Source organism: Grampus griseus (assembly GCF_964374135.1).
Source record: "Grampus griseus genome assembly, chromosome: 7".
Classification (NCBI taxonomy): domain Eukaryota; kingdom Metazoa; phylum Chordata; class Mammalia; order Artiodactyla; family Delphinidae; genus Grampus; species Grampus griseus.
Window position 1 is genome coordinate 30,603,352 of NC_139001.1, and position 27,038 is coordinate 30,630,389.

The window sequence follows — 27,038 nt, forward strand, 5'->3', positions numbered from 1 at the left end:
GCTTCTTCCATCCCATGACGGAACTTTGGCAAATGCCTCCAACTTGCTCTTGACCTCCCTCCACCTGCTCAACTCTACATCTTATTTACCATATTCCGATTAATCTATGCTAAACATCACTTCCATCATTTCTCTAACCTACTCAAAAAGCTTCACTAAATTCACCTGCTTAGAAAATAGTTTCCTTAGTCTTTTATTTAAGGTTTGAATCCTTTTTACCTTTCTCCCTATATTTTCCTCTATTTACCTGTTATTGAAGTCATTTACAGTGATTTCTTGTTTCTTCCTATTTGTCTTTATCCTTAATAGAAATGCCTCAAACCTCTCATATAAAAATACTACATTTCTCCTGGGCCCAGCTCTCCACTATAACCTCCTCTTTGCAGAATACTCTATTTCTGTCTCCCCCAGAACACTTTAGGTTTGCCTCCAAGCAAATATACCACTTTTTATCCTATGTTATGTTGATTTGTGGGAAACTTCAATGAAGGCAAAGATAGTATTTTATTCATCTTCACATCATAAACAGTTACAGATTACAAATGCCCTCAGGTTAGTTGTATGGAGTCTCTCTCTCTCTTTTTTTAAATCTATGACAGGGAAAAGACCGTGAGATCCCTCCCAGGAAACTTCTTTCTCGGTGAATTCTTTGGATCTACCCAAGGGTTGGACTATTTCCAGTACTTAGACTATGAAGACTCTCATGTTTCCTAGGCCCTTGGTAAGTACTTCCGTTATCAGCAAGAAATCAATATTGATTAAACCACGGGGGAAAAAAGGGCAGAGGCTACCCTATAAGTCACACAACAAATGGCCATTATTCACTATGAACCAGTGAAACAACACATCTCTCATCCCACTATTTACAATGTATATTTCCATAGAGTGAGTCTCTCTTTAACAGGGATAAGGAGGAAGGAAACGAAAACTTACTACCAACTTACACGTGTCACAAATCATGCTAAGCATTTTAATATATGTTATCCCATTCAGTCCTCACAAAAGCTCTGTGAACACTATTACTTTCACTTTACAGAGGAGGGAGCTGAGGCTCAGAAGCGTTGTGTCATTAAGTTAGCAAGTGGGATGGGATAGCTGGGAACTGAAGAGTTCCCAACTTCAAAGTATACATTCCTTCTATTATATGAGTCCAAGTGGTAGGACTTTGCTAATAGCTTTACCATCAAGAACTATACATTTCACTAGTCACCACTACCTCCTAAAGTAGAATTTCATAACCATGTGAAAGGGCAAACAGTGTCTCTTAAACATGGTTGTTGATGGTCTCAGAAGTAAGAAATAGGGTTGTCATAAGTTGTCTTGAGCCTCATACACCTGGAAATTGTTACCAAGGGGAGGCATTGACTATTGTTCAGACAATGTTAGAGCAGGGGAGAAAGAGAAAAATCCAAGTGACATCACAGAGAATTTATTGCTCGAACATAGGAATGAAGCAACAGAGAGAACCACAAATGAATCCAGTGTGTGGTCTTGGGACTGAGGGCCACCATTATTAGAAGTTAGAGGAAAAAAATGGTGTAGGATCAGGTCAATAGTCTCAACAGAGTAGAAGCAGCCTGGCGTGCCTGGGGACTCACATCTTTCTTTTTCACCCCCTGCCAACTTTTTGATGCAACCTAAGACAGTATTAGATTTTGGCAGCCAAACTGGCCTATTGTTGGCTCGTCAAGTGTACAGTCAATGAAAATCCTGAAGTCCTTTTTATATTAACTGCTTTAAGCCAGGTCTCTGTCCAACCAATGTCCGTGGAGATCCAGTGCTATGACAGTCATCATGCTGGGCACGGGGATTGTGGAAGTGAACAAGACAGTCTCGAGCCGTGCACCAGCAGGGTTTCTATCACACAACTAACCACAAATAGTGAGAGGACTATTAGCAAACCTTCCTGATCAGAGCCACCTTCAGCCGTTCACTTTGACAGATGTGATAAGCCCCTGACTCATCTTTGGGATTCTGCGCTTACTCCTTATAGCCTACTTTCCACACAGGCGCTACCGTAATCCTTTTAAAACAAAAAACAAAACAAAAATCTTACCGTGAAAGTCTCTTGACTCAAAGCCTACCAATAGCTTCCAATCACATTTAGAAGAAAATCTAAAAACTTACTAGAGTCTCCAAGCCCTGGTCCCTGGGGGCCTTTCCAACTTGTTCTGCATGGCTCTCCCTTTGCTCAGCGTACTTCACCCATCCTGGACTCATTGCAGTTCCCCAAACATGCCAAGTACGACCCTCTTTAGGGTTTTGGGACACACTCTTCCCCCACATAGTTCATGGCTCTCCTTCATTCACATCTTCACAGATATCAGATCATCACAGAGGTCCTGCCGGACCACCTTACCTAAAGTAAGGCCTTCCACCCACAAGTCTGTTACTATCTCCTCCTCCTGCTTCATTTTTTCTACAAAGCATTCATCACTGACATCTTCTCCATTAGAACATAAGCTCTATGTGGATGTGGGCTTTGCTTTGTTCACCATTTTGTCTCCAGGGTCTAGAACAGTGCCTGGTACATGGTAGGTACTCACTAAATACATGGAACGAAACAAAGATGCTCAGGGAACTGGGAAGATAGGTAATACAGAGACTAGACCTAGTTTATGGATTGGGCCTTCCTGATGGCTTTAAGTTGAGACCTGGAGATGTAGAGGGAAGGGTGAAGTTGATTTCTGGACAGAGGAAACATGACAGCCCCAAAACAGGTCCCACACACAGAATCTAAAAATCCTTTGTACAGTAGAAGTGCTCAGCATGAGCGCGTGACTGGTGAGAGACCGAATGGGGGAGAAAGAAACGGGTCAGTTATGGAGAATCTCAAAAGTCACATTAATGAGTTTTGTCTTTATCCTCAAGGCAATGGGACACTGTTAAGGGATTTTCAGCAAGAAAGTGACATGATCGGATTTACGTTTTACAAAGATCACCCAGGCTGCAGCGTGGAAAATGAACTGGATGGGAGTAAGACGGGAGGCAGTTGCTTCTTTTCTTTTTTTTTTTTGAACCCAAGTAGAGGAATTTACATTTATCCCTATTAAATTTAATCTTCTGAATTGCAGCTCATCAGTTCTCCCTGTTGAGATCTTTTTAAATCCCTATTCTGTCATCCATGCATTAGCTAACCCGCCAAACTGTGTGTCACTTACACATTTGACAAGTCGGGCTGCTACACCTGAGTAATGCGCAGGGCTTACGTTACTGAACACCATCCCTGCTCTCTTCAGGTGCTTGTGGGGTGTCTGGCTGGGTAGCAACATACTCTCCCATCACGAGGCAGTATCTCTTGTAAAGTTAACTGGCCATCCCAGAACTGAACTATAACCCTCAAGATCTAGTAACCCGAGCTACCCAGGATTTTCATGTGCATTTCCCCCAGAGCTTATGGACTTCATACTCAGACAGCAACTCAGTTCATTCTTGCATGAATTAATTTTGGCACCTGGCTTCTGGCTGGGGACTGTATAGCTGCTTCTGTTCCTGGCTACAATAAGAGCTATCAAAAGATTTCTGTTCTGGCATGAACTGAAATATGTAATAGTGTCTATATTTCTGCCCAGACTCTACTATCATCTGTTTAATATGCAAACTGTCCAAGGCTACTAGTATGTAATAGATTTTGAAAAGTTGTCATCCGGACTCACTGTTTATTAGAGGATATTAATTTGGGGGTTTATGTGCTGTCTCTCCAATTCAGAGCATACAACCATTCCCTTAAAAAGGATCACAAAGGTCTGCACACACTAGTGAAATGAGCTGGGAATTTATACTGATCTATTAGGTGAGCTCATTGAAATCAGGCTCTTTTTGGCAGAAAGGGTGGTTACACATACATATTAAATGTTCACTATTTTTTTGGAAGGTATTGAGATATATATTAAGGATCCTGAACAAGGCTGAACTAATAGAAAACATTACTAGGAAAAGGAGAAAGTTGCTAGACCCAGACTCCAAAGTGACTTCACAGGAAGCGATTTTTAAATCTCTTTTCCTTAAACCAGGGGTTTCTTTGGAGGCCTTAGAAGCTACCAACCAAGTAAGGGAAAAAGGAAAGGCATTGGGCTGCGTTTATGGTGCATCATCCCCTCCTTTCTGCTGCCCCCAATTCTTACATTAAATACAGTTTCTTGTCATAAAAGTTTGAAAGATATTCAGAAAAATTGATTTAAAATTATTTGGGTATGAATCTCTCATTTAGTAAGAACTGACTGACTTTTTAATCGATCTTTGTGAATGCCTAGAAATTCTTGTCAGCTGGGGAAAAAAAGCCCAAAATATAAATGTAATGTACTGATATTTTAAAATAAATTCTAAATGTAGCAATAAATAAAACTGACATAATGATACATTTCAGAACTAGTCATTTATTAATTTCAAATTTCTGGCTTTATTCTCGTAGTTTGGAGCCAGTAATTTTTTCATGTCTCGGATCCTTTGGGGTAGGTCCTTGTAAAGCACGTAGGCTCTAAGCCTTGTGCCTAGAATGACTGATAGGAAAAAAAACAAAATCATTGCCTGCTTCAACCAGAGGAACTGTTTCAACAGTCCAGGACATGAAAATATAAACTTAAAAATCATAGCTTTAGGATCATTAAGAAGAAAACAAATAATGATTTACTGATGTTCCATATGGGCATCTCCTTTCTATATGTTGTGCCTTCACTAGAGTTTCCAGCTGGAAAATGGCACCGTCACTGTCCCAAGCAACTCTGGCTCCTCAACCTCTGCTCCTGCCTCAATATATAATTGGTCAAGCTTCACTTTGACCGTAGGTAGGGAATCAGGTCATTGCTCTCTTACTGCTTTTCTACCCATTCTACAATTGCATCAAAATACGATTGGAATAATACTCCCTAAAGACTAAGATCTAAAAGAACTCTCAACTTCTGCCAGCTCACAGGAGGCTCTCTTTGCACTTCTGTATATAAGCTGTGACCAGAAGCATACAGCCTTACAGGGTAGCTACGGCATACACTGTAGGCTGGCTGACCCAGTGTCACCAGCAGCCTCGTTCTCCCCAGCTGCTTTCTGGCGACAAGGAATGTGACATGTCGTAGCCTGGCCAATAAGCTAAAAGTGGACGTTTTCAGGGCAGCACTTCTTAGACAATATTGGATATCCTGATACGGAGGGAAGAAGGTGACACAGCCTTTTGCCTTCTCCCCGTCCACCACTTTTTTTTTTTTTTTTTTTTTTGCCTGGAACATGGATATGATTTCTGAAGATATAGCAACCATCTGGACACTGCAGTAACAAATATGAGGACAAAGGCCAAAAAAATCAAGAATGACAGAATAGAAAAAGAGGAGGAGCCTAGGTCTCTGATGGCTTCACTGGGACACTGAATTGGCCCTATTCGGACTTCATGTAATATATGACGAAAAAACCCGTTTATTACACCACTGCTGGTAGAGTTCTCTGAGAGTTGCAGTGGAATGTGCTCTTATTTTTTATTTTTTGCGGTACGCGGGTCTCTCACTGCTGTGGCCTCTCCCGTTGCGGAGCACAGGCTCCGGATGCGCAGGCCCAGCGGCCATGGCTCACGGGCCCAGCCGCTCCGCGGCATGTGGGATCTTCCCGGACTGGGGCACGAACCCGTGTCCCCTGCATTGGCAGGCGGACTCTCAACCACTGCGCCACCAGGGAAGCCCCAAATATCCCCATTTCTATCAGGGACAGGATTACCTGCTTTTTAAATTCTATTTTAAAGTTATTTCAACGATGCCAATTGATTTTATTCTAATTTTAAGTGTAACACATGTTTGAAGATTTGAAATATGCAGAAATATATCTAAGATAAAAATGATCCTTGCACTGTCCACTAAGAGAAAAATCAACGTTAACATTTTGATAAATGTCCTTCCATTATTTATATATGTATAGACACGCACATCTCAACATACATACATATACTAATTGTACACTGTGTTCTTCAAATGTTCTATCATTAATGTTTCATATCATTAAATACTCCGAAGAGTTTTATTGGTTGCATAATAGTCTATTATATCTATCAGATTAATAGCCTATAATTTCACTAATCCTCTTCCTGCTGGAAAATTAAGTTCACTACAGTGAAAAATCAAACTTAAATTTTGGTCAAATCTTCCATTTTTTTTGGTAGGATGGTTCTTCTAAATGGAATTACTGGATAAAAGGTAAAAATGGTGCTAAGGTGACTTATACAATTACCACATTGCCTCGCAGTAAGGCAGCATCAACTTAAAAATACAACAAGCATGTGTTGTAAGGCTGGTGCATATATTTTTCAATATGTGCCAATATAATATCTTAATTTCCTCATTGCTTGTGAGGCTGAATATATTTAATATATATTGGCTTATTAAATTTCTCTTTGCTTTTGTGAATTGTCTGATCATATATATTTCTAATTTTATATTGAAATGTTTTCTAATTACTACCAAGAGCTCTTCCTATATTAGAGATGTTAATCCTTTGTCATGTATTTTATAATTATTCCTTTATTCTCTTGAACACAGAACATGAGGATAATAGGGAGTGATTATTAAGTGTCTCTTAAACAGGGTCTCAATCTTATTTAAGAAAGCTGGAGTTTCCAAATTAATTAATTTTTCAGGATGTTGCTGGATTAAAAAACAACAGTGTAATCCAAAATGAATGCCATCCTTAGCTTCACAGATACTAGCCATAGTAAATCTCTTTTCCAACTTAAGAAAAAAATATTTTCTCTTTCCACTCAAATAACCTTCTCTACATATTTCTCTTAATACTAGCATTTTATTTTCAAAATGAACCTTCTAACACATGCTTAGAAAAGTACATGGTAATGATATATTGAACGCCTGTTTAAGATTATCGCCTGCTTTCACAAGTATATTCCCAGTCCATTAATGATGAAGCATATGATCAGTTTTTCCAGTGGGGCAGACAATTAGACTGAGCTGTCTTTAGAAATTCTTGCCCTTAACGACTTGGTGACCACATTTTCAATATAACAACATCTCTAAATTATGGCTTGTAAAAAACTATTTAACCAGTTTTACAAGAATAGTCTGCTATTTTACAAAAACTATCTTTTTTTACTTGGATACAGATTTAGATATCTAAGGGGCTAGTTAATTTAGCCGATTTAAGTGTTAACTAATACATCTATGCTGGACACTGTCTAAGTCAGGTTACGTGATCATGGGGCCTCTTAAGGCTCCTCAGTTGTCTTAGCATATGAGGCTGGAGAAGACTGTACTTGTATTAATAAATTCTTGGATTAAACCTAAATACAAAAACTGCTTTGTGGATAAAAATGGGCGTAAATTACGGAGCTGTAATGGGTGAGCCTGTACCAAGTGTTTAAACTATGTAGAATATCTCCAATTTATTCTAAGTTAATCATGTTCTTTGATTCAGAATTTTGGGGGAATTATTTTGGGGTATTTGTCACGATGACTAATACTATATGACCCAAGGTGAGCAAAATCTCTGAATATTCAGCTTACACAACCTTCGCCACAACTCACACGCAGTCAAATTACTCTGTCCTGATGTAATTCGATTTCGTGTTGCTGCACGTAAAAGCAAGGAGTTCAGGAACATTTTGAATATAATTCCCATGGCACGAGGTTTAGGCACAGACTACACCACTCTTCTGCACACAGATTTACGGAAAATGAAAAGGGGAGTCATAAATAAGCACACCGTTTTTTTGTTAGAGAAATACTTATCTTCAACTTTTTCTAATTCAACAAACAAAAGGAAAAAATTCTCATAAATTAAAATATAAGGATGTACTGCTTTAGATTAAAAGGAAGATAACAAAAAGAAATGATAGAAGAACACAAAGGGGAAAAAATGTCAGTGATAGAAGACTAGGAAGGGCCACAAAACAATCTGATCTAATTAACCCTCCCTGGCAGTGCAAGGGAATTCACATGATCTAAATCAATTATGTCAAGTGATTGCCTAATTTATTCATAGATTCCTCCAATTAGGAAATAAAGCACACGGCCCTTTTCTTCAAGTTTTAAACAACTGCTTTCACTCTTTTCTATGTAATGGAATTAAAGCCCTTGGCCTTCTGTATTTTCTGCGTTTGACTCTTTCCTTAAATCTGTTCATTATTATGAACCTTCTCCAAACACTTTCAAATGAACGAGTTTGGGTAAGTGAAAGTGAACGTAGACTGCTATATTCCACACCCTCCTAAAATATTTTTATCCCTATTCTATTCTGCTACCCAAATCAAACATTTATTTGCACTTTTATTCATTTATACTTTAAGCATTCGTCTGCACTTTTATTCATCCATTCATTCGATATTTTGATGTAGAAAAGGTGAACCTTTCTACTTAGTAAGATAAGGCAAATCAATCACGGAGATCAATGGGTTTCTGAGATTGCAGCCAGATTGCTCTAACGCTACCCATCCACATCATCCATCTTGGATTTACTTGACACCTACACATTCTAAGTGGTGAGGAGGAAGCCAAAGACTTAAAAGATATGACCCTGTAAAGGCTTGTAATCTGATTAGAGTGGGCAGAAATTCTCACTCAGTAGGTACCCAAACGAGTATGCAATTCAGTGCTAAAATTCAGGATACCAAAAGAAATTGCTTTAAGAATTCAGAGAGGGCTTCCCTGGTGGCGCAGTGGTTGAGAGTCCGCCTGCCGATGCAGGGGACGCGGGTTCGTGCCCCAGTCCGGGAAGATCCCACGTGCCGCGGAGCGGCTGGACCTGTGAGCCATGGCCGCTGAGCCTGTGCGTCCGGAGCCTGTTCTCCGCGACGGGAGAGACCACAGCGGTGAGAGGCCCGCGTACCGCAAAAAAAAAAAAAAAAAAAGGATTCAGAGAAAGCTGGAAAAAAATGACAGCTCCCTGGAGCAGGCAAGACTTGAGTGGGTCCTGAATGAAAGTTAAAATTTAAATAGGAAAGAAGAGAAGGTGATGGTCTTCTGTTTTTACAGTTGAGACTGGGAAATTAATAAGCCTCACTTGCAACAGAAAGGTACAATGGTTTAGAGCCTAGGCATCAAAGTTTAATGTGCCTGAGTTCAAATCCTGGCTCCATCGCTTACTAGCTATGATACCTTACAGAAATCGATCGCTTTAAACCCTGTTACACTCATCTATAAAATGGCAATAGAACTGCTGTGCAAAAAACCACGCTTGGCATATAGCAAGTGCTCAAAAAAACATTAGCTACCACCACTACCATCACAGATACTACTGCTTTCTCTCTTTTTCCTCTTCATATTCTAGATTAATAGGTATCATCACTGCCCTGAACATTGGGCTGAGGAGTTTGATCTTTTTACCAGGAGTAAAGGAAAGTCAGCGGCTTCTAGCCATTGGATAGACAGTCATCCAGCAATGTATGAGAGGTTATTTCACCATACATGTGCTATTCTTTCTGAGGCACATTGCATGCAGTCAGCCACATTCTGTCATCATAATCCATTATTAATTCATGCTTAGTTACATCCTTGTTCTTTCATGCTGCTCTGCAGTTAATTCCTGCATACTTAGCGACCACAGACACTTCTCTACCCTGGAGATTCTCTCCCAGATTGCATCCCGCTGCACAGCATTGCTCACATGTCCCAGCTTGCTGGCAATCCTTTCTTTCCTCACTCTACTCTGGCTCTTGCACATCACCTTTCAACTTCACAAACACATCTTCTCTGCCAAGGGCATTCCTCAGAGCTCTAGTCCTGTGAGATGGTCTGTACTCAAGGTTTCTGTGATCAAATGAGTTTGGGAGATGCTGCACATTATTGTATCTTGAAGACTTGTGGGGACTCTTAAATGCCCAGCAATGTGCATACAACACATTAAAGGTTGTGAACAATCTTGTGTTTAAGAAGACTGCTTAACTCAGAAATTTCCAAACTTGCTTGACCGTTCTTTACTATATCATTCAAGTTACTACTAAGACAGTCAAACAATTCAGTTTCAATTTTATGTTCACCTATTTTTATATTAACGAACATATTCTTTAATCTTCGATAAGGCTTCATTACTAGTCCATAATTAGAGGACTTTGCCACTTATGATTTGCCTCTAGAGGGGAAAAAAAAAAAACAAAGGAGAAAGCACTAAGATTATTGACCTGGAATCTACTGATTTATTAAGGATAGAAATAGGAAACCTCTGACATAACTCAGTTTTCACTCAATTTGGGTGCTAAGTATTTTTTTCCAAATTTAGAAAATGGGCTAAATGTTTTCCAATCACTCGGTACACTCTTGTTTTCCTTTTAAGACTTTTTAGCTGCAACCTCTGCAGGTCTCACATTCTTTCAGGACAATCCTGATGTGCTTGGGGATTATGTCAGTTAGTTCCTGGATCAGCAGAGGGTAGATTAGCTATTCCCAGCTCGCTTGAAACCATCACTCATGATTAGTCAATTTCCAACTTGATCTCTATTGCAAGTTTTGCTTTAATTTTAATAACATCATCTGATAGAGTTCCTAGTAACCTTTTCTTATGAACACTAGAAACCAAGTGGGAATTGAAACATTAGCTTTTCCAGTCATGTTCCTTCTCTCCACAATTTGTGGAAGTTTATGTTTGTTATACTGAATATCTTTCTGGTGTCTCTATTCATTTATTATTACTGTTCGTGAGACTATTTCCACTAAGGGTAGCCTACAGAAATAAGATAGTCTGTTGTCTCTGATAATTCTCAATTATTTAGAACAGTGTGTGGCACAGAGGAAGCACTCAATAAATATTTGTTGAAGGAAGGAAACGGGATGGATGGGTGAATTTTACATGGGACTGAAATTATGTTTTCAAGTGTTGGACAACTTTTCAGTCTTATAAAAATAGAGTAGGTGTTTCTGGCAACACCAGCCCTTGTACTAATGTGCTCTAAATCAGCCAAAGCCACTGGATACACGGTATAGTAGTTTTAGTGTTCCAGTGAAGAACCAAAAAGAAATTATTTTAGTAAGATTAACTGATTTACCCTAGAAGTTTTTCCCATAAATAAGTCCAAGTTCTGACTCTGTTTCTGATTCATGTTTAACTAGACATTTTCTAACCATTTAATGAAAGATACAGATGTAGTAATTAATACATACTTTGGAGGAAGAAACATACTTAGCTTTAGGAAAGTAAAAGCAAAATATCTATTTTCCCCCATGAGCAAGAGCTGAGATTTGACCTTTAATGAAGATTAACATCTTACTTACAAAAAGTGCTATTTAATTTAGAAATTTTCAGGCTTACAGAGGAAATGCTCAGATGATTCAAAATAGAAAATATACAATAAATAAATATATAAAAAATGTTTAGAGCTTCCTGGTGGCGCAGCGGTTGAGAGTCTGCCTGCCAATGCAGGGGACACGGGTTCGTGCCCCAGTCTGGGAGGATCCCACATGCCGCGGAGCGGCTGGGCCCGTGAGCCATGGCTGCTGAGCCTGTGTGTCCGGAGCCTGTGCTCCACAACAGGGGAGGCCACAACAGTGAAAGGCCCGCGTACCGCAAAAAAAAAAAAAAAAAAAAATGTTTAGCCACAGCAATAATTTTAAAAGTAAAATTAAAATATTCCTGTTGAGCCTACAAAATTGGCAAAAATAAAAAAAACGATGACACCCAGATTCTTCCATATACTACTGAGAAGAGTGTAATTTCCCTTCTGGAGGGCAGCTGGTCATATATATCAAAAAAGCCTTAAATCTTTATATAACATTTGATCAAAGAATGATACATACTGAAATTCACAATGATGAAATAATTATGAATTTTTACAAAGGTTTATGTACTAGTAGGGTCAATCTACTGCTATTTCTAAGAGCAAAAAATTGGAGACAACTTTTACAGCCAAATGATATAATATTAAGCAAATAAATCAGGCTATATTTATTCAAGAGCAAGCTTTACAATTAGAAGGCAGTATTATAGAAACAAAGACACAGAGAATAATATTTAAGCTAGATTATTCTTAAAGGACCCAAATTTAAAAGCATATGTTCAGTAGAATCACTTTGGGGAAAAATTAGAATATAAAAATATGAATATGTATATATGAGAATAGAAATACATAAGACCAAAGAAGTTTTGCTTTTTAAAGAACTGCAACTTCTGCACTTAAAAATGAGATAGTTGTACCTTCCTAGAGTAGTTTTAATCTCTGCATAAAGTATTGCCAGTAACAAATATTTATCATTCTGAATAGCATTTGGAAGAGACAACTATAAAACTGCCAAACTTCATTAACATGTATTTATTATACTATATATTTTATATGATATTTTATTATACTATATTTAATTATATATTTATATATAGTATTTTCAGCTAATGGAACTCTCGCTTCAAAACAAGTAAAATGGTTCATATTTGCAAGGAGAATTTAAGTATTTTGTTTAGCTTTGAAAAGCTTCCTTAGCTTCATATTTTATGAAGATGTTCTTATATTAGTATAAAAGTTCTATTAAAAAGGAACAGAATTTCATTTAGGGTTTCCCTGGTGGCGCAGTGGTTGAGAGTCTGCCTGCCGATGCAGGGGACACGGGTTTGTGCCCCGGTCCGGGAGGATCCCACATGCTGCAGAGCGGCTGGGCCCCTGAGCCATGGCCGCTGAGCCTGCGCGTCCGGAGCCTGTGCTCTGCAACGGGAGGGGCCACAACAGTGAGAGGCCCGCGTACCGCAAAAAAAAAAAAAAAAAAAAAAAAAGGAACAGAATTTCATTTAAATATGAACAGTGGTTTAGAAAACAAAGGCGAGTAGGAAAGAAAGTTCATATTTGGCCTTATTTAAAATGGTTAGTATCAGAGATGTAGAGCCTCAACTGAGGTGCAAAAATATTCAATATAAAGAAGAAAGCACTTCATTTACTAATCCAAGTTTTAAGAGGGGCCCAGAATATGTCAGTTCTAAAGGATGAGGCAGATTCTCCATTGATCAGGATTTCCCATCGGAGCACAAATAATGCTCTAAATATACAGAAGCTAATTTAAGAAAGATTGGCATGGGTTTGTCATTGGCATAATGTCATTGGTTAAGGTTCAATTATAAACATTTCCAAATGTTATAGTTTTCTTTATAGTTCTTGTGGGAAAACAGAGCCTTGGGTTTCTCTTCCCGAGACTAAATTTTTACTTTATCTACATATGCCACTAAACAATACCCCAGCTTAAAGAAACCTAATCTTTGTGAAAAACCATGGCAACATTTGAGACCATGTGTGACTCCATGATTGAATTAAGAATCTGCATACGAAATCCACAGCAACCTTTTCTGCAGTATTTCACAACATTGACTTGAGGAGAATTTACTTATACCGGCAGCTCAAGTCAGGCACCAAGTACAAAAATACGAGTAGGATATGAAGAGGCTCACCTCTGATACCACTACTGACATTACCCTCTCCACGATTGATGCTGTGACTAATAACATCATTGAACTTCTTATGTTCTAGGCACTAGGTTAAGTGTTTTTATGTAAGAGGGATGGTTCTTGCTTTAAACATTTTTTTTTTTTTCTGATAGGGCATATGAGAGAGTTGCGCCTCTTAGTCCTTCACGCAACAAATGGTGAATGAGAGCAACTGTGTTTAAGGTATTTACCAGCACTTATTCATGGAAAAGGGCATGAGAGTGGGATGGAAGGTGCCACAACTTTCAGAGAAGCCTACAACACACAAAGTATTGAATAGCATAAAGGTACAATTTCTACACAAAAGGCATCCTTGGGGCTTCCCTGGTGGCGCAGTGGTTGAGAGTCCGCCTGCCGATGCAGGGGACACGGGTTCCTGCCCCGGTCCGGGAGGATCCCGCATGCCGTGGAGCAGCTGGGCCCGTGAGCCATGGCTGCTGGGCCTGCGCGTCCGCAACCTGTGCTCAGCAACGGGAGAGTCCCCAACAGGGAGAGGCCCGCGTACCGCAAAAAAAAAAAAAAAAAAAAGGCATCCTTTTCTACCTAATAGTAATAATGAACACAAAGTTAAATTAGTCTTGAAAATGAACTTCTTTAAAATATATTCCTTAGGGACTGTAAATTTAAAAAGAAAAAAGAATACATATGGAAAAGAATTTGAAAAAGAATATATATATGTGTAAAACTGAATCACTCTGCTGTAGACTTGAAACTAACCCAACATTGTAAATCAACTACGCTTCAATTAAAAAAAAGGATACCTATGGAATTACAGGGCGAGAAAGAGGTCCTTTACAGAAAGAAGCATTTATGTACCTTTGCTTCCAACCCCAATAGTTATTCCAATTAATTTTAAACAGAATCTGCATTATTCTGCTATATTCAATATAATGATCTAGTTATATTAAAGGTATAGAGAAGTGATCCATATCACTATAATTTAGTTAATAGTAATTTATTTTACTTATTAATTTATTTTAATTTTTATTTTCATTTAATTTATTTTCATTTTTAAATGTGCAATTGTCTAAAATTTAATTATATGTTTTAGTTAACGCAAATGTTGCTTTTTCTTAATGTTTTGAAAGAGGCCTGGCTTTGGATGTGTGAAGTCAGTTATTCTAAGTTTTCCTGGTTTCTCTTTTCGCAACAGAGAAGAATTCAGCCTGAGTTCTGATATGTAATTTCTCTAAACTCATTGAACCTATTTTCATCTAGTCACCCTACTTCAGTTATAACCTGTGTGGTTACTCTATTTAAACATATTAAGGTACACTAAAAAATTAAAAAAAACCCAAACCGTACCTTTTATCTAAAGACAAAAAATGCACAGTGTCTCCTTTTCCATTTTTTTGATGAATTTTGCTTCTCAGTCTTCATGAGTTGTTTCAATTTATGTATCTATTCTTTCCTTGCACACAAAATATGCCACAAACCAGAATTAATTTTCCATCCTTATTAACTTCCTAGATTTCAAAGCTTGTAAACTTGATGTATCTTCTGATCTGGCTATCATCGCTTGATATATTTGGGGTGCAGATTCGATTTTAAACAGATTTGAGTTTTTCAATATTAACCATGAAAATATCTAAGGAGACCTCTCATATGTCTCTTTTTCTTTTTTTTTTAAATTTATTTATTTATTTTTGGCTGAGTTGGGTCTTTGTTGCTGCGCGCAGGCTTTCTCTAGTTGCAGCGAGCGGAGGCTACTTCTTAGTTGAGGTGCGTGGCCTTCTCGTTGCAGTGGCTTCTCTTGTTGCGGAGCATGGGCTCTAGGTGTGCGGGCTTCAGCAGTTGTGGCGCATGGGCTCAGTAGTTGTGGCTCGCGGGCTCTAGAGCGCAGGCTCAGTAGTTGTGGCTCACGGGCTGAGGTGCTCCGCGGCATGTGGGATCTTCCAGGACCAGGGCTCGAACCCATCTCCCCTGCATTGGCAGGCGGATTCTTAACCACTGTGCCACCAAGGAAGCCCTCTCATATGTCTCTTAAGTCACCTCTCTTCCAGGCAAGATACCTTTATTTCTTTCCACTGTTTTTCATCAGACATGGTTTCAAGGCCTCTCACCAATATCTGGATGCATCTACTCTGTTCTTGTCTTTATTAAAATACTGTAGCCAGAATTAAATACAGCATTCTATCCAGGTGGGTTATGGCCAGGCCAGGGTACAGTGGAACTGCTGTCTTCCTTAATCTGGTAACACGGAACTAGTTTTGGGGGTGGCCATGTCAGGCAAGAGCTAAAACACAGGGACACCTTCAGTAACTGTTATTATCCCAGGTCTCCTAAACTCTACACTCGTACAATTGATTTCTTTTAACCCGACTTCAGGACATTGCCTTTATCTTGCACCACCCTATCTAAACTAGGCTTGCCTCTCCCCAGTCTTCATCTTTACCTGAATTTGGCTTCAGAGAAATCATGTCTATCTGAAATTTTATTATTTATTTACTGCTATGCAACCTTATCATCTATTTACCCAACGAGAATGACAATACCGTAAGAGTGGAGGCTTTATCTTATCTACCTAGGTATTGCCTGGCATAGAGAAAGTATCCAATAAATGGCTGTTCAATGCATTCATCATCACTCGATAAATTCTATCTTCTTCAATTCTGAATAAATCATTTGAATGCTAATTCTGTCAGTCTATCATACTACCCAATTCTCTGAGACAACATCTATTGAAAATTTGGTAAGAACGCTTTTCATGTCTTCATCCAAGTTATATACCCAATATTCATCAAATTCTGTTGTTTTGTTAGAATATAACAAGAGGGCCCAAGTACAGAGTCTTATAGTATATGTTATTTAATTCCTTTCAGAGTGACAATGCACCTTAATTAGCACATTTTGGGAAAGGGCATCCTAATGCTATTACCTAGCTTAGTGCATAATTTGGTAAAAGTCTCAATCAGAAAACAAATGGAAATACCTTTATTAAGATCAATGTAAACTACATGTATAATATTTCCCTGATTTATCAGTCTAGAAATCCTATCAAAAAGGAAAGCAGACATTGGTTGTTTCAGAGACCCCAGCATTGAGGTGGCTAGTGACCACTTTCTTATTTTCCTTTTCATTTGACAAAGAGAAATCCTCCGAGAATTTCTACTAATTTCTACTCCTAATTTCTAATGATCAGGAATAGTCACTTTATAATCACAGTCCTCTTAGTGCACAGGGATGGATACAAAGTGTCTAGATTTCCTCTTGCTCGCAGCCATGCTTTTCCAGTGTGAACATCATTCTCTTGTGTGCATGAAGATAAAATTAACACAGGAACCGGTGGCTCTGCTTTCCACCTGACAGCTGTTACGTGCTGTAAACAATGGTCCACCACGCTTTCTTTTTCGTGCTCTAAAAATAGCTTGACTGTCTAACTTTTAAAAGTTTTGCAAGCCTCATCGTGTGCAGCTGCTTAACTCTTCCTACATTGATTCTTTTAGATTATTGTTACTCTTTCTTCACACCCTTTGCTTCTCTCTTTCTCTTCTCTACACAGCCAAGCTTAACAATTAGTTCTTAGAGTAGCCACACTTGTGCTTCAGATGCCTCTCCCGTTTCCTCTCTCTGAGATGAGTTATCATCATGTCAGTACTTCTTTTTGGGGATCTTCACTCTTGAGTTTCCCTTTCTTGTTAGGGTTGTCATCTAGGTATCTGCAGCAAGCACCATTTCTCTCATTTACTACTGAATCCTCAGCATTTAATGCACTTCCCGGCACACAGTAGGTACTCAAGAAACATTTGTTTAATCAATGAGTAAATATTCTCTGTAATTCCTTCATTTTGACTTCCTAAAGCTTAGGACATTCACCTGATTGTGTCCTTGAACTCTTCCTCATCTAATAGAGATGGTAGGTGCTTTCTTTTAGTATTACCATTAATTCTTCTTTACCAATCAGGTTGTTGTTTTTGTTTTTTTAATAAGTCAAAGTTATATCTTAAATAGTGGTACTCAATTCAGCTTTCACAATATCCAGAGGTATTACTTACTGATGGACAATAAAGAAGATCCCTGGATATAAATAAAAAGTTATATTAAAATATTATATGGCATCATATGATATATTTTAATTGATAAATCAGCATGACAGTTATCAGAATATACACTTTTATAAAAATTCTCCTGTGTATTCAGTGTTCAGGATTTTTGTCTTATTTCTGAGAATGCATATGAAGGTTCCTCACTATATAAAAAATAATTTTAAAAAGAAAGTATTAGAACAGTAGAATGGGTTTAATTAACTTTTTTCATGCCCATCTTCCATTGGATACTAGAGATATCTGACTGCCCTCTGAGAGGAATGCCTGATGTGTATGAAAGGGTTATATTCAAAACGTGACCCAAATCTTTTGTTGAAATGAGAAATCAGATTTATAATTTACTTCGACTGTGAATGCCTACCAACATTTCTATCTTAATACAAATTTCAGCAAGGAACTAGCAGATAATAAATTGCTGTATCACAGATCTTGAAAGAAAACCAATCTATCGTCTTGATTTTAGGGATAGTCATTCAAGACACACACAGTTTTAAGAGACTATGAGACGTGGAATGTTAACAACCTTCATTGTCAGGAAACGTCCTAAAATTTCGTCCCAATGCCTCATGCATCACTTTAAGCTCATTTCCTCTCATTGAACAGAGGCAGGACAGCTGGTCAGCATCTTCCATCTGCACTGCCTTCAGCCTTCCTCTAACTGTGTTACACAACACCCTTCTGAAATGGGAGTAGGAGGTCAATTTGAAACAGGAGAGAAAACTCTCAGGAAAAAAATCTTGCGGGAAATAGCGTTTTAAACTTAACTTTGAATGGGGCTATAGATTAGGTCAGGGAATGGGCCAAAATACTGAAGTGCTGTTCCCTGAATAATTCAGACTAATTCTTAAATAGCATTCGGGGGTCATAAAACACCAGGCCTGGATATTGAAGATGTTTGTGCTTCATCAAAAAGTCTTTGAATGTGACTCTCTGGCATACTGCCAACAAGGTCAGCTCTTTGGGGGAAAACCCTATGCCAAAGGCCAAAGAGGCAGCTGTGTTACTCAGCTCCTGAGAGCTTCCAGCTCAACACCCACACAAGCTCAATTATGAACAAATTAAAGGGATCCAGACTGAACATAGTAATTCTGGTAATTTAAATAAATAGAGGAAAGTCTACAATTAGTAGGAAAAGATTGATTTTCTGGAAAACCCAGAAAATGACACCCTAACCCCTTTGAATAAGCATAGTTACATCTAATTATTTAAAAATAAATTCCCTTTATTCATCATTTTAATCATTTCTGATCTGACTTAAATGTGGCCACATGCACGCCAGCAAAAGTACCCACAAATATCGAGGCAGAATAGCCTCAAAAAATCTATAACTTTTAGATATATAGGAATTAATGACCCTGAGTAAAATTATAATCAGAGTCTTACACCTACATTTTAGATCACATAGATAAATGCTGTTGCTCATTTCTACCTTCTTCAAATGCACAGAAAAATTTAGAGTCATTCAGAAAGAATCAAAGATTCAATACTGGGGAATCTATTAAAATAACTCACTATATTAATAGAATAAAGAACAAAATACACATGATCATCCTGTATAGATCCTTAAAATCACTTAATAAAATTCAACATCCATTCCTGATTAAACAAAGTGAGGAAATAAAAAAACTTTTCAAGAAGCTAGGAACACAAAGAAACTTGTTTAAATTGATCAAAACATTTCTGTCAGGAACCAAGAGCAAACCTCATAAATTAATGGGCACACCCATGGTAGAAGCATTCCTCTTTAATCTTTAAATTCATTTTTGATGAGCTGATCTCAAGTTCATGTGGGAGAATAAATGCATGTGAAGGGCCAAAGTAATTTTACAAAAGAAGAAAAAACAGAGGACGATAGCTCTATAAGTTATCAGAATACAGTGTAGTCAGATGACAATTGAAACAGGGTGATACTGGCATGGGACAGACCAATGTATCAATAGAACAGCATGTCTAGAAATCACCCTATGTATGAAAGGGAATTTAGTATTCAATGTGACTGCATTCCAAATTAATGGGGGAAGGACATAAAAGTCAGTAAATTATGAATAATTTGCCTATTTACATGGAGAAAAATTTTTCCACCTCATAAACCATGAATAAAATTATTGCTAAACATGGAAAAAAACCACCAAGCCTTTAAATGTACAAGAAAATAAATGAGATAAATAAAACCAAACAGTCATGAAGGAAAAGATGGAAATATTTGACTATAAGACTAAAGCCTTTTTTATAGTAGAGGATATCACGATCAAACTAAGAAGACAAATAATAGATGGCAAAAGTTATTTATAACATACATAACAATAGTCTAAAGATGAAAAAGAATTAACAAATGGAAACATTTTCGGCAAAGAATATGAATAAACAAATCATAGAATAAAAAATAAGAAATACAAATGCAGCAAACCCCCTTATCCAAACCAAAAGATACAAACTCTCAAGTAAGTCCAAATTTAATCAAAAGGGGAAAAGTAAATAATAAATCAAGATTCATTCATATAACATAACACTATACAATTAGTATAAAGAAACACAACGTGTCACAGAGATGTCTGTACATAGATGGAATGGCAATTAGGTAGAGTACTTTCTATAAGGATATACATAGCAAACTAAAATTTTCTGTAAGGATATACATAGCAAACTAAAATCATGTTTGTATCTCGGAAGTAAAAGAAGGAGATGGGGATGAGAAGTCTTTATTTTTCACAATAAGAACCGTCTGTCTTTGGAAACATAAGTGAAAAGAAATAAATGGAACCCACTCACCTTTAAAATAATTTGAACATAATATGCAAATGAAAATACTAGCTTAGACTCAGCAGCAAAAATGAAACAAATAAAAACAAAGAAGGTACCAATGAGGCTTATTAGCCTTTGAAGAAGTTTAAAGGCTTTATAAAGGAGGAATATCCAACATAAATTATGCAGTAAATAGGAGGTTTATCTTTTTCATTTTGAACATATGAAATTGCTGTTTTTCTAGGTCAAACACAATCAAGTAGCCCTAATTTGCTGTTCAACCTAAATACCTCAATTTTTTTAAACTTTTTGAAGAATGGATCTTGACCCCGAGAGGATTATTCCTCTAAGCACAGTCACCAACCTTTTTATCAAATATATTCATTCCTTATGTTGGCCCAGTGCCATATATGGAAAACTAAACTACTTACAATATCTTTTTCATCTAATCAAACAGGGAAGACACTTCCAAATGTTTACCATTCTGGTACCGCCTGAGCTTATTCATTGAGAAAAAACAACATACGTATTGAGCTCACTCAATTGTTCTGAGAATAGGGGTTCAGAATGGCCCTAGAACGTTGACCTCAGAGCCCTCTGAAAGACTGTTAGCTTTAATTTGGCTTTTCCTGGAAGGGACCAAACTTTGATAGTTTCTTACAAAATGCTTTTACAAAAGGCTATTTTTGAGGCTATTTTTTCTTACAAAATGCTTTTATAGCACATTTTACCACTTGTGCTGTATGGTGCACATACCAGTGCTTGTGCTGAATGGTGCATTTAAACCAATGTTTGATACCTGTATCCTGAAGACAAGAGCTCATGATCTTCGCCCAACTATGTAAAACTGAACAAACATTACTACTGTCATTTATGTTATAAGTACAATAAAATGCAAAGGGTGACTGCTAACTATTCATATTTTGCAAGGGCTATTTCATTCTAAACGAGAACATTTCTCAGAAACAAAATTTTCAGTAACAAAAAATGTAAACAGAAAAACTGTTTCTGGACATGGCTTAGGTTTTGTTTTTATGGAACTGATATAATTTTCTTCTTTCTTAAAATGGATGCTATTTTTTTCTTTTGCAGAGACTTTTAAAAACCGCACTACTGGCTACTTATTTTTTTTTTAATTAAATGAGGAAAAGAGTAATATATTTCTCACCCCAAATTGAGAGCAGTTTTTACGCATTCATCTTCTTTACAGAGAAATTGGGAAGACAGGACAGGAAATATTTATCAAGCACTCTATAAAAACAAATTGCTCCTTAAATTATTAGTAGTAATCTGTGTCACTGTCACACATTATTCCTTTGGTCAGAGGTTAACGCTTGAGAAAATACCCCTTTTTGACCAGTGCTCGAGACAGCTTCCTTATTAAGGCTTTCTGTCAGTCTCTTACTATAAGTGATTAGAGCAAATGTATCCCAGCGATCTAGTTAATTTATAGAAAATAGAATCAACTTCTCTTTTTTCATCGTGACTGAACATCTTTTTGAACTCCTATAAATGAGTAACAGATAAGCACTATTTATCAGATTGTTTCATGGAACACACAGTTTTGATTATTCCATTTTCTTGGCGCTACTAATGAAATATGTAATATGCTTCGGAAAACAAACAAACAAACAAAAAAGACATTGGCAAAGTTTGGCCTCTGAGCATTCAGGAAGCAGTGAATATTTTGCTGAGAAGTTATTTTGCACCAGCATCCTATTCCAATAGTTCTCTCTCTCTAAGGACCCATGGGAGTGCAACAATGTGCTTGGGTATCTGAGATGTCTTCCGGGATCTCACATTCCAGAGCCTGGAGAACAGAGTTTGCAGGGACCCTTGCTCTGCCCTGGCAGCCAACAGTCACCCAGAAATTCCTTGTAGGACTCAGAATCTCATTGAGGTTGTCTGGGCACGAAACCAAAGTACCTTGACTCCCTCAATCTGGCAAACCCAGGGACCCCTCTTCCCTCTGGTATTACAGGATTTGGAGATGGGCACTTATAGAGATAGATCTTCTCCACTGCCACCATCTCCATCCATTGCACAGAGAGATGGGATGCCCTGTAGAAGAGGATTCATTGAACTGCCTTATCTTCCCAGGCCCTGCAACAGGTATGTACATGAGAAACAGAAGAACACTTGCAGAGGTGAGAGTACAAATGTAAAGGCAGGTGAGTTAAAGATGCTTAATGGCATTCAGATCCTCCAGAAAGAATACTCCTATTTTTCTGACCTATACATAAAAATGTCACTTATCTCTCTTTTAAAAAGCGGTAATTACAATTAAATGTGTGAGAGGAGACAGGAAGATAGGATGACCAATATCCCCTCTTCCAAGTTTCAGCAAACCCCGCCCCCTAAGGTTGGAGTTGAAGAAACAATGGCAGGACATTCAAGAAGATAGATGGGCTGAGGCTGGACAGTTGACCTGGATGTCACCTCACCCTCACTTACCAAGGTCCATGCTCTTTGAGGCTTTCAGATTCATTGATTCAGGCTGCCTGGCTGGTGTCACAGATCTAAAGTTGAGGCGCTGATCCGGAAAAAATACTGCTGAATCCACCCCAGAGCTGCAGAAAGATGCCATATGCCATATTTAGGTTTAGAATAAAATCTTATTTTTTATTCAGCAGTTCTCATTTTGAATACAGCCCCTCATCGCTCCCTCTGCAGCTCCCTCTCCCATTGCAGAGCACAGGCTCCGGACGCGCAGGCTCAGCGGCCATGGCTCACGGGCCCAGCCGCTCCGCGGCATGTGGGATCTTCCCGGACCGGGGCACGAACCCGTGTCCCCTGCACCGGCAGGCAGACTCTCAACCACTGCGCCACCAGGGAAGCCCCAACCAGGCATTTTCCACCACTTCGTGAACCTCAGGTTTCTTTTACGAGATATAGCAACTCTGTTTTCATGCATTTTATCATATTCTGCAATTTAAATAATATTCTCTGGCTAATACCATGTTTTCCTCTTCACTGATTTCTGCCAGTTGGGATCCTGCTATACAATATATAACTTTAAGTGGGCAAAGCAAACCCACAAAGCACTGGTGCTTCAAAGGATGTCACTAGATACCAGCAGAGCCTAAAGGCAGGTTAAGAGAGATCTGTGGGCTAAGAACGCCCTTCCTTTAAAAACAAGTGTAAGGGTTGTATCCTTTCTAGAAAACCATTCTGTTGAATGACTAATGGCTGCCGTAGTTTGGTTTTCTACTTTATTTAGGTCTATTTTCTAAAACTAATGTTAATGCTGAGCAAATAGTCTGCTCATCAATAATACCAACAGGAAGTAACAGGAAAAGCACAGCCGACAATTTAGACAAAAGATACATCAAATGCCCATTATAGGCTTCCTAGTACTTGTAATCTCAAAGAATTCCATTTCTGAGGAATATTTTATTTATTTTGCTTGAGGATGGAGATTATATAAGGGAATTACAGACAATGCCTCATTTCTTGATCTAGAAATAAATTATATTTATATACTTTTCATGAATTAAATTACAGCCACTTTACTCTCCCTTGGTACATGTATTTATAAAGTAAATATGGTAGCTCGTTTCAACACAACTTTAATCTTAAATACAGTAAAAACTCAAATCAAGTATCCTCGGTAAATCTGAAAGTACTGAGGTTGAATTTTTTTCAAACGGTTGGGATTTGACATTGTAAAAAATAAAATAACCCCCAAATTCAACTGTCATGAATGAGAATCCTTATAAAATGTACTGGGGAATCTCGATTTCTTAACCAAATACACCAAAATAAGTTTAATCTTTTCTTGAAACTTATTAGTCATGTATATTTAGTATTGCCTTGCAGCAATAATAATATTGCTGAATGAATGGGCCTCTGTTATTGTAATAGAGTGTAATATAGTATAATACAGCACAGCATTCAAAAGCACAGACTCCAGAGCAGGTCTGCCCATTTCTAAATCCTGGCTCTGCTCCTTACTAGCTGTGGGACTGGGCAAGTTATTGAACCTCTCTGTGCTTCCATTTTCTTATGTATAAAATGGGTATAATTACACTTCCTACCTCCTAGGGTTGGCATCAGATAAAATGAGTTACAAAGATTTGCAAAGTAAGGAGAATAGTGTCTGGTGCAGAGTAAGTGCTGTAGAAACATTTAGGAAACAAACAGATAAACACATAGACCTTCTTTAGCTTCCCAAATGACTAAGTTTCTGCTTTTCAAGTTATCCAAGTTTTTTGTACAGTTTTTTTGCCTTCTCTGTTTTTGTCAGACTCTCTGTGGGCTTGTGACTAAGAGCCCTTCTCTCCTTCTGTTTAGAAGGAATGATGTTTAGGGCCCTGGGCTTGGGAGCGAGATGCTAGGGTGAGTGGCCTCAATTTACTAGTGCATAAAATGGACACAGTGTATAGCACAGGGTACTACATTCAATAGCCTGTAATAAACCATAATGGAAAATAATTTTTTAAAATTGGACAGTAATAGAATTTACTTAAGAAAGCTATTGTAAGTATGAAATAAACTAAGATATGTTAAATACTGACAATAGTACCTAGCACACAGTAAGAGCTCAACAAAGTAAGCTATTAATCCTTTCCTTTGTTTCTGTAGGTTAGCGTGGTGGTCTTTGAATGAGGGCCTGAGGCACTCTCCAGCAAAGAAATTATACAATCTGCCCTCCGTATCCTCAGGTACGGCATTCAAGGATCACCCAAACTGGGATCAAAAATATTCAGGAAAAAAAAAATTCCAGAAAGTTCCAAAAAGCAAAACTTGAACTTTTCATGCCCTGGCAACTATTTACATAGCATCTACATTGTATTAAGTGATTTGAAGTATATGGGAGGATGTTATATGCAAATACTATACCATTTTATACCACGGACTTGAGCATCTGCAGCTCTCGGTATCCGCGGGGGTCCTGGAACAAAAACTCCTCATAGATACCGAGGGACAACTGTACATTTTTTCATGAAAATTTCCTCAAGAAGCTTAAATCAACTCTTTAGAATTATGAAGGTTTTTCTTTTCTTTCTTTCTTTCTTATTTTGGCTTCTTTCTTGGTGTCTGGTTACATGCTCAATAAAGAAAGCTACCGACATAAGGCATATTAGATGTGGTATCTAGTGGTAGTGGACAAATATGTCAATTGTAAACAAAAATCCTGACCTGCTAGTGCTGTTGACACTGGCTTGGCATAATAGCAATATTTTAATTGTTTTAGCCCACTTTAAAGAAGAATTCTGAGATGCCATGGTGAATATGAGCTTCCCCCTGAGCATTGATGTTTTGCAAGCACTTGCCTTTAAATGTGTTACTCAACCTTTATTTGCACTTAGGTTTTCATCCTTTGATCTCTTGTGATGACACGGTTTTAGTGTCAGAGAGACTCATGGCCTTCATGGAACCAGTGAATTTCAGAGCTGGAAGACCTTAAAGGTCACCTCATCTAACTCTTCATCTTGTAGATAAGACACTGAGGCCCAAAGAGGAGACTGATGTTCCAAGGTCACACAGCTGGCCAGTGCCAAAGCCAGGACCAGACTGCGGTTTCTTGAACTCTTCCCAGAGCTGCAAAAGCTTTGGCTAAAATGGTGGCTAGCCTGGGACACAGGTTGTTGCTGATCTTGAGCCCACGGAAATCAGACTTTTCCCTCTTACTGCAGTTTCATGCGCACTCTCTCATGCAGCTTGCATTTTAGGTTAGTTTTTTGTTTCAACAGTGGTTCATATCATGAAATAAAAGAAAATTAAAGGGTTAATCAAAATAGATGCCACGTTATAATGAATACGTTTAGGGAGGAGGTTTAGAACCAACATGAATATTCCTCATTAAAACAGCTCACGCTGGGCTTCCCTGGTGGCGCAGTGGTTGAGAGTCCGCCTGCCGATGCAGGGGATGCGGGTTCGTGCCCTGGTCCGGGAAGATCCCACATGCCGCGGAGCGGCTGGGCCCGTGAGCCATGGCCGCTGAGCCTGCGCGTCCGGAGCCTGTGCTCCGCAACGGGAGAGGCCACAGCAGTGAGAGAGGCCCGCGTACCGCAAAACAAACAAACAAACAAACAAAAAACAGCTCACGCTGCATTTAAAGTGCTCTGCTCAAGGCAGACTATGGGAATCTACCCAACTCAGTAATGTTTTGGTTAATCCACTTTATTGTTTTATTTAGTTATTTATTAGCTTGGTTTCTTTTTTCTTTTTTTTTTTTGATGTGGATCATTTTTAAGGTCTTTATTGAATTTGTTACAATATTGCTTCTGTTTTATGTTTTGGTTTTTTGGCCATGGGGCATGTAGGATCTTAGCTCCCTGACCAGGGATTGAACCCACACCCTCTGCAATGGAAGGCAAAGTCTTAACCACTGGACCGCCAGGGAAATCCTCACTTGACTGTTTTAGAATATTTTACCAAACCAGGCATTACGTGACAAATTAAGAATAAGAACTCAAATTTTCCCAAACTCTTGAGAAACAATTACCCCCATTCCCATTGAAAAAACAAGATGACAATGCAATAACATGATGTGGAGACACCATCAAAGATGATCAAAGAAAATAAAAAGCTGCTTTGTACATATGAATGTAACATATATTCATATATGTGTTTGTATATATACATATGCATACCTGGATATGTCCATTAAATTAATCATGGTGATATGTACCTCTGTTAGCATTGTTTTGAACATGGCCAAGTGTACACATTGAAAACCTTCAATAAAAGGACCCCTCTTGCCATGGTACAAAATGGAAACAAGGCTGATATCAGATTGGCAGATATTTAAGGAAGGAAGGAAGTGTAATATGAGACACGATGTGATTGGAGCCAATGTGAACTTCTAATGTACTTGAATAATGAGTATAGTACTGAGTTGGTTAATGTGAAAATACCGTAGACACATAC

At 38.2% G+C, this 27,038-nt stretch overlaps 1 protein-coding gene across 3 annotated transcripts in view; it reads right to left on the bottom strand.

The window, feature by feature from the left end:
• Positions 1 to 27,038, bottom strand: part of PARD3B (par-3 family cell polarity regulator beta) — a gene marked incomplete at its 5' end in the record, with an annotated part of 1,039,339 nt that overhangs the window by 398,401 nt on the left and 613,900 nt on the right. For all 3 annotated transcript variants that reach the window (XR_014296988.1, XM_082658175.1, XM_082658174.1), the window contains one exon: positions 22,617 to 22,732. Coding sequence is in view for 2 of the 3 variants with exons in the window: in XM_082658175.1 (XP_082514301.1) it covers positions 22,617 to 22,732 (116 nt within the window). The remainder of the gene's footprint in view (positions 1 to 22,616; positions 22,733 to 27,038) is intronic.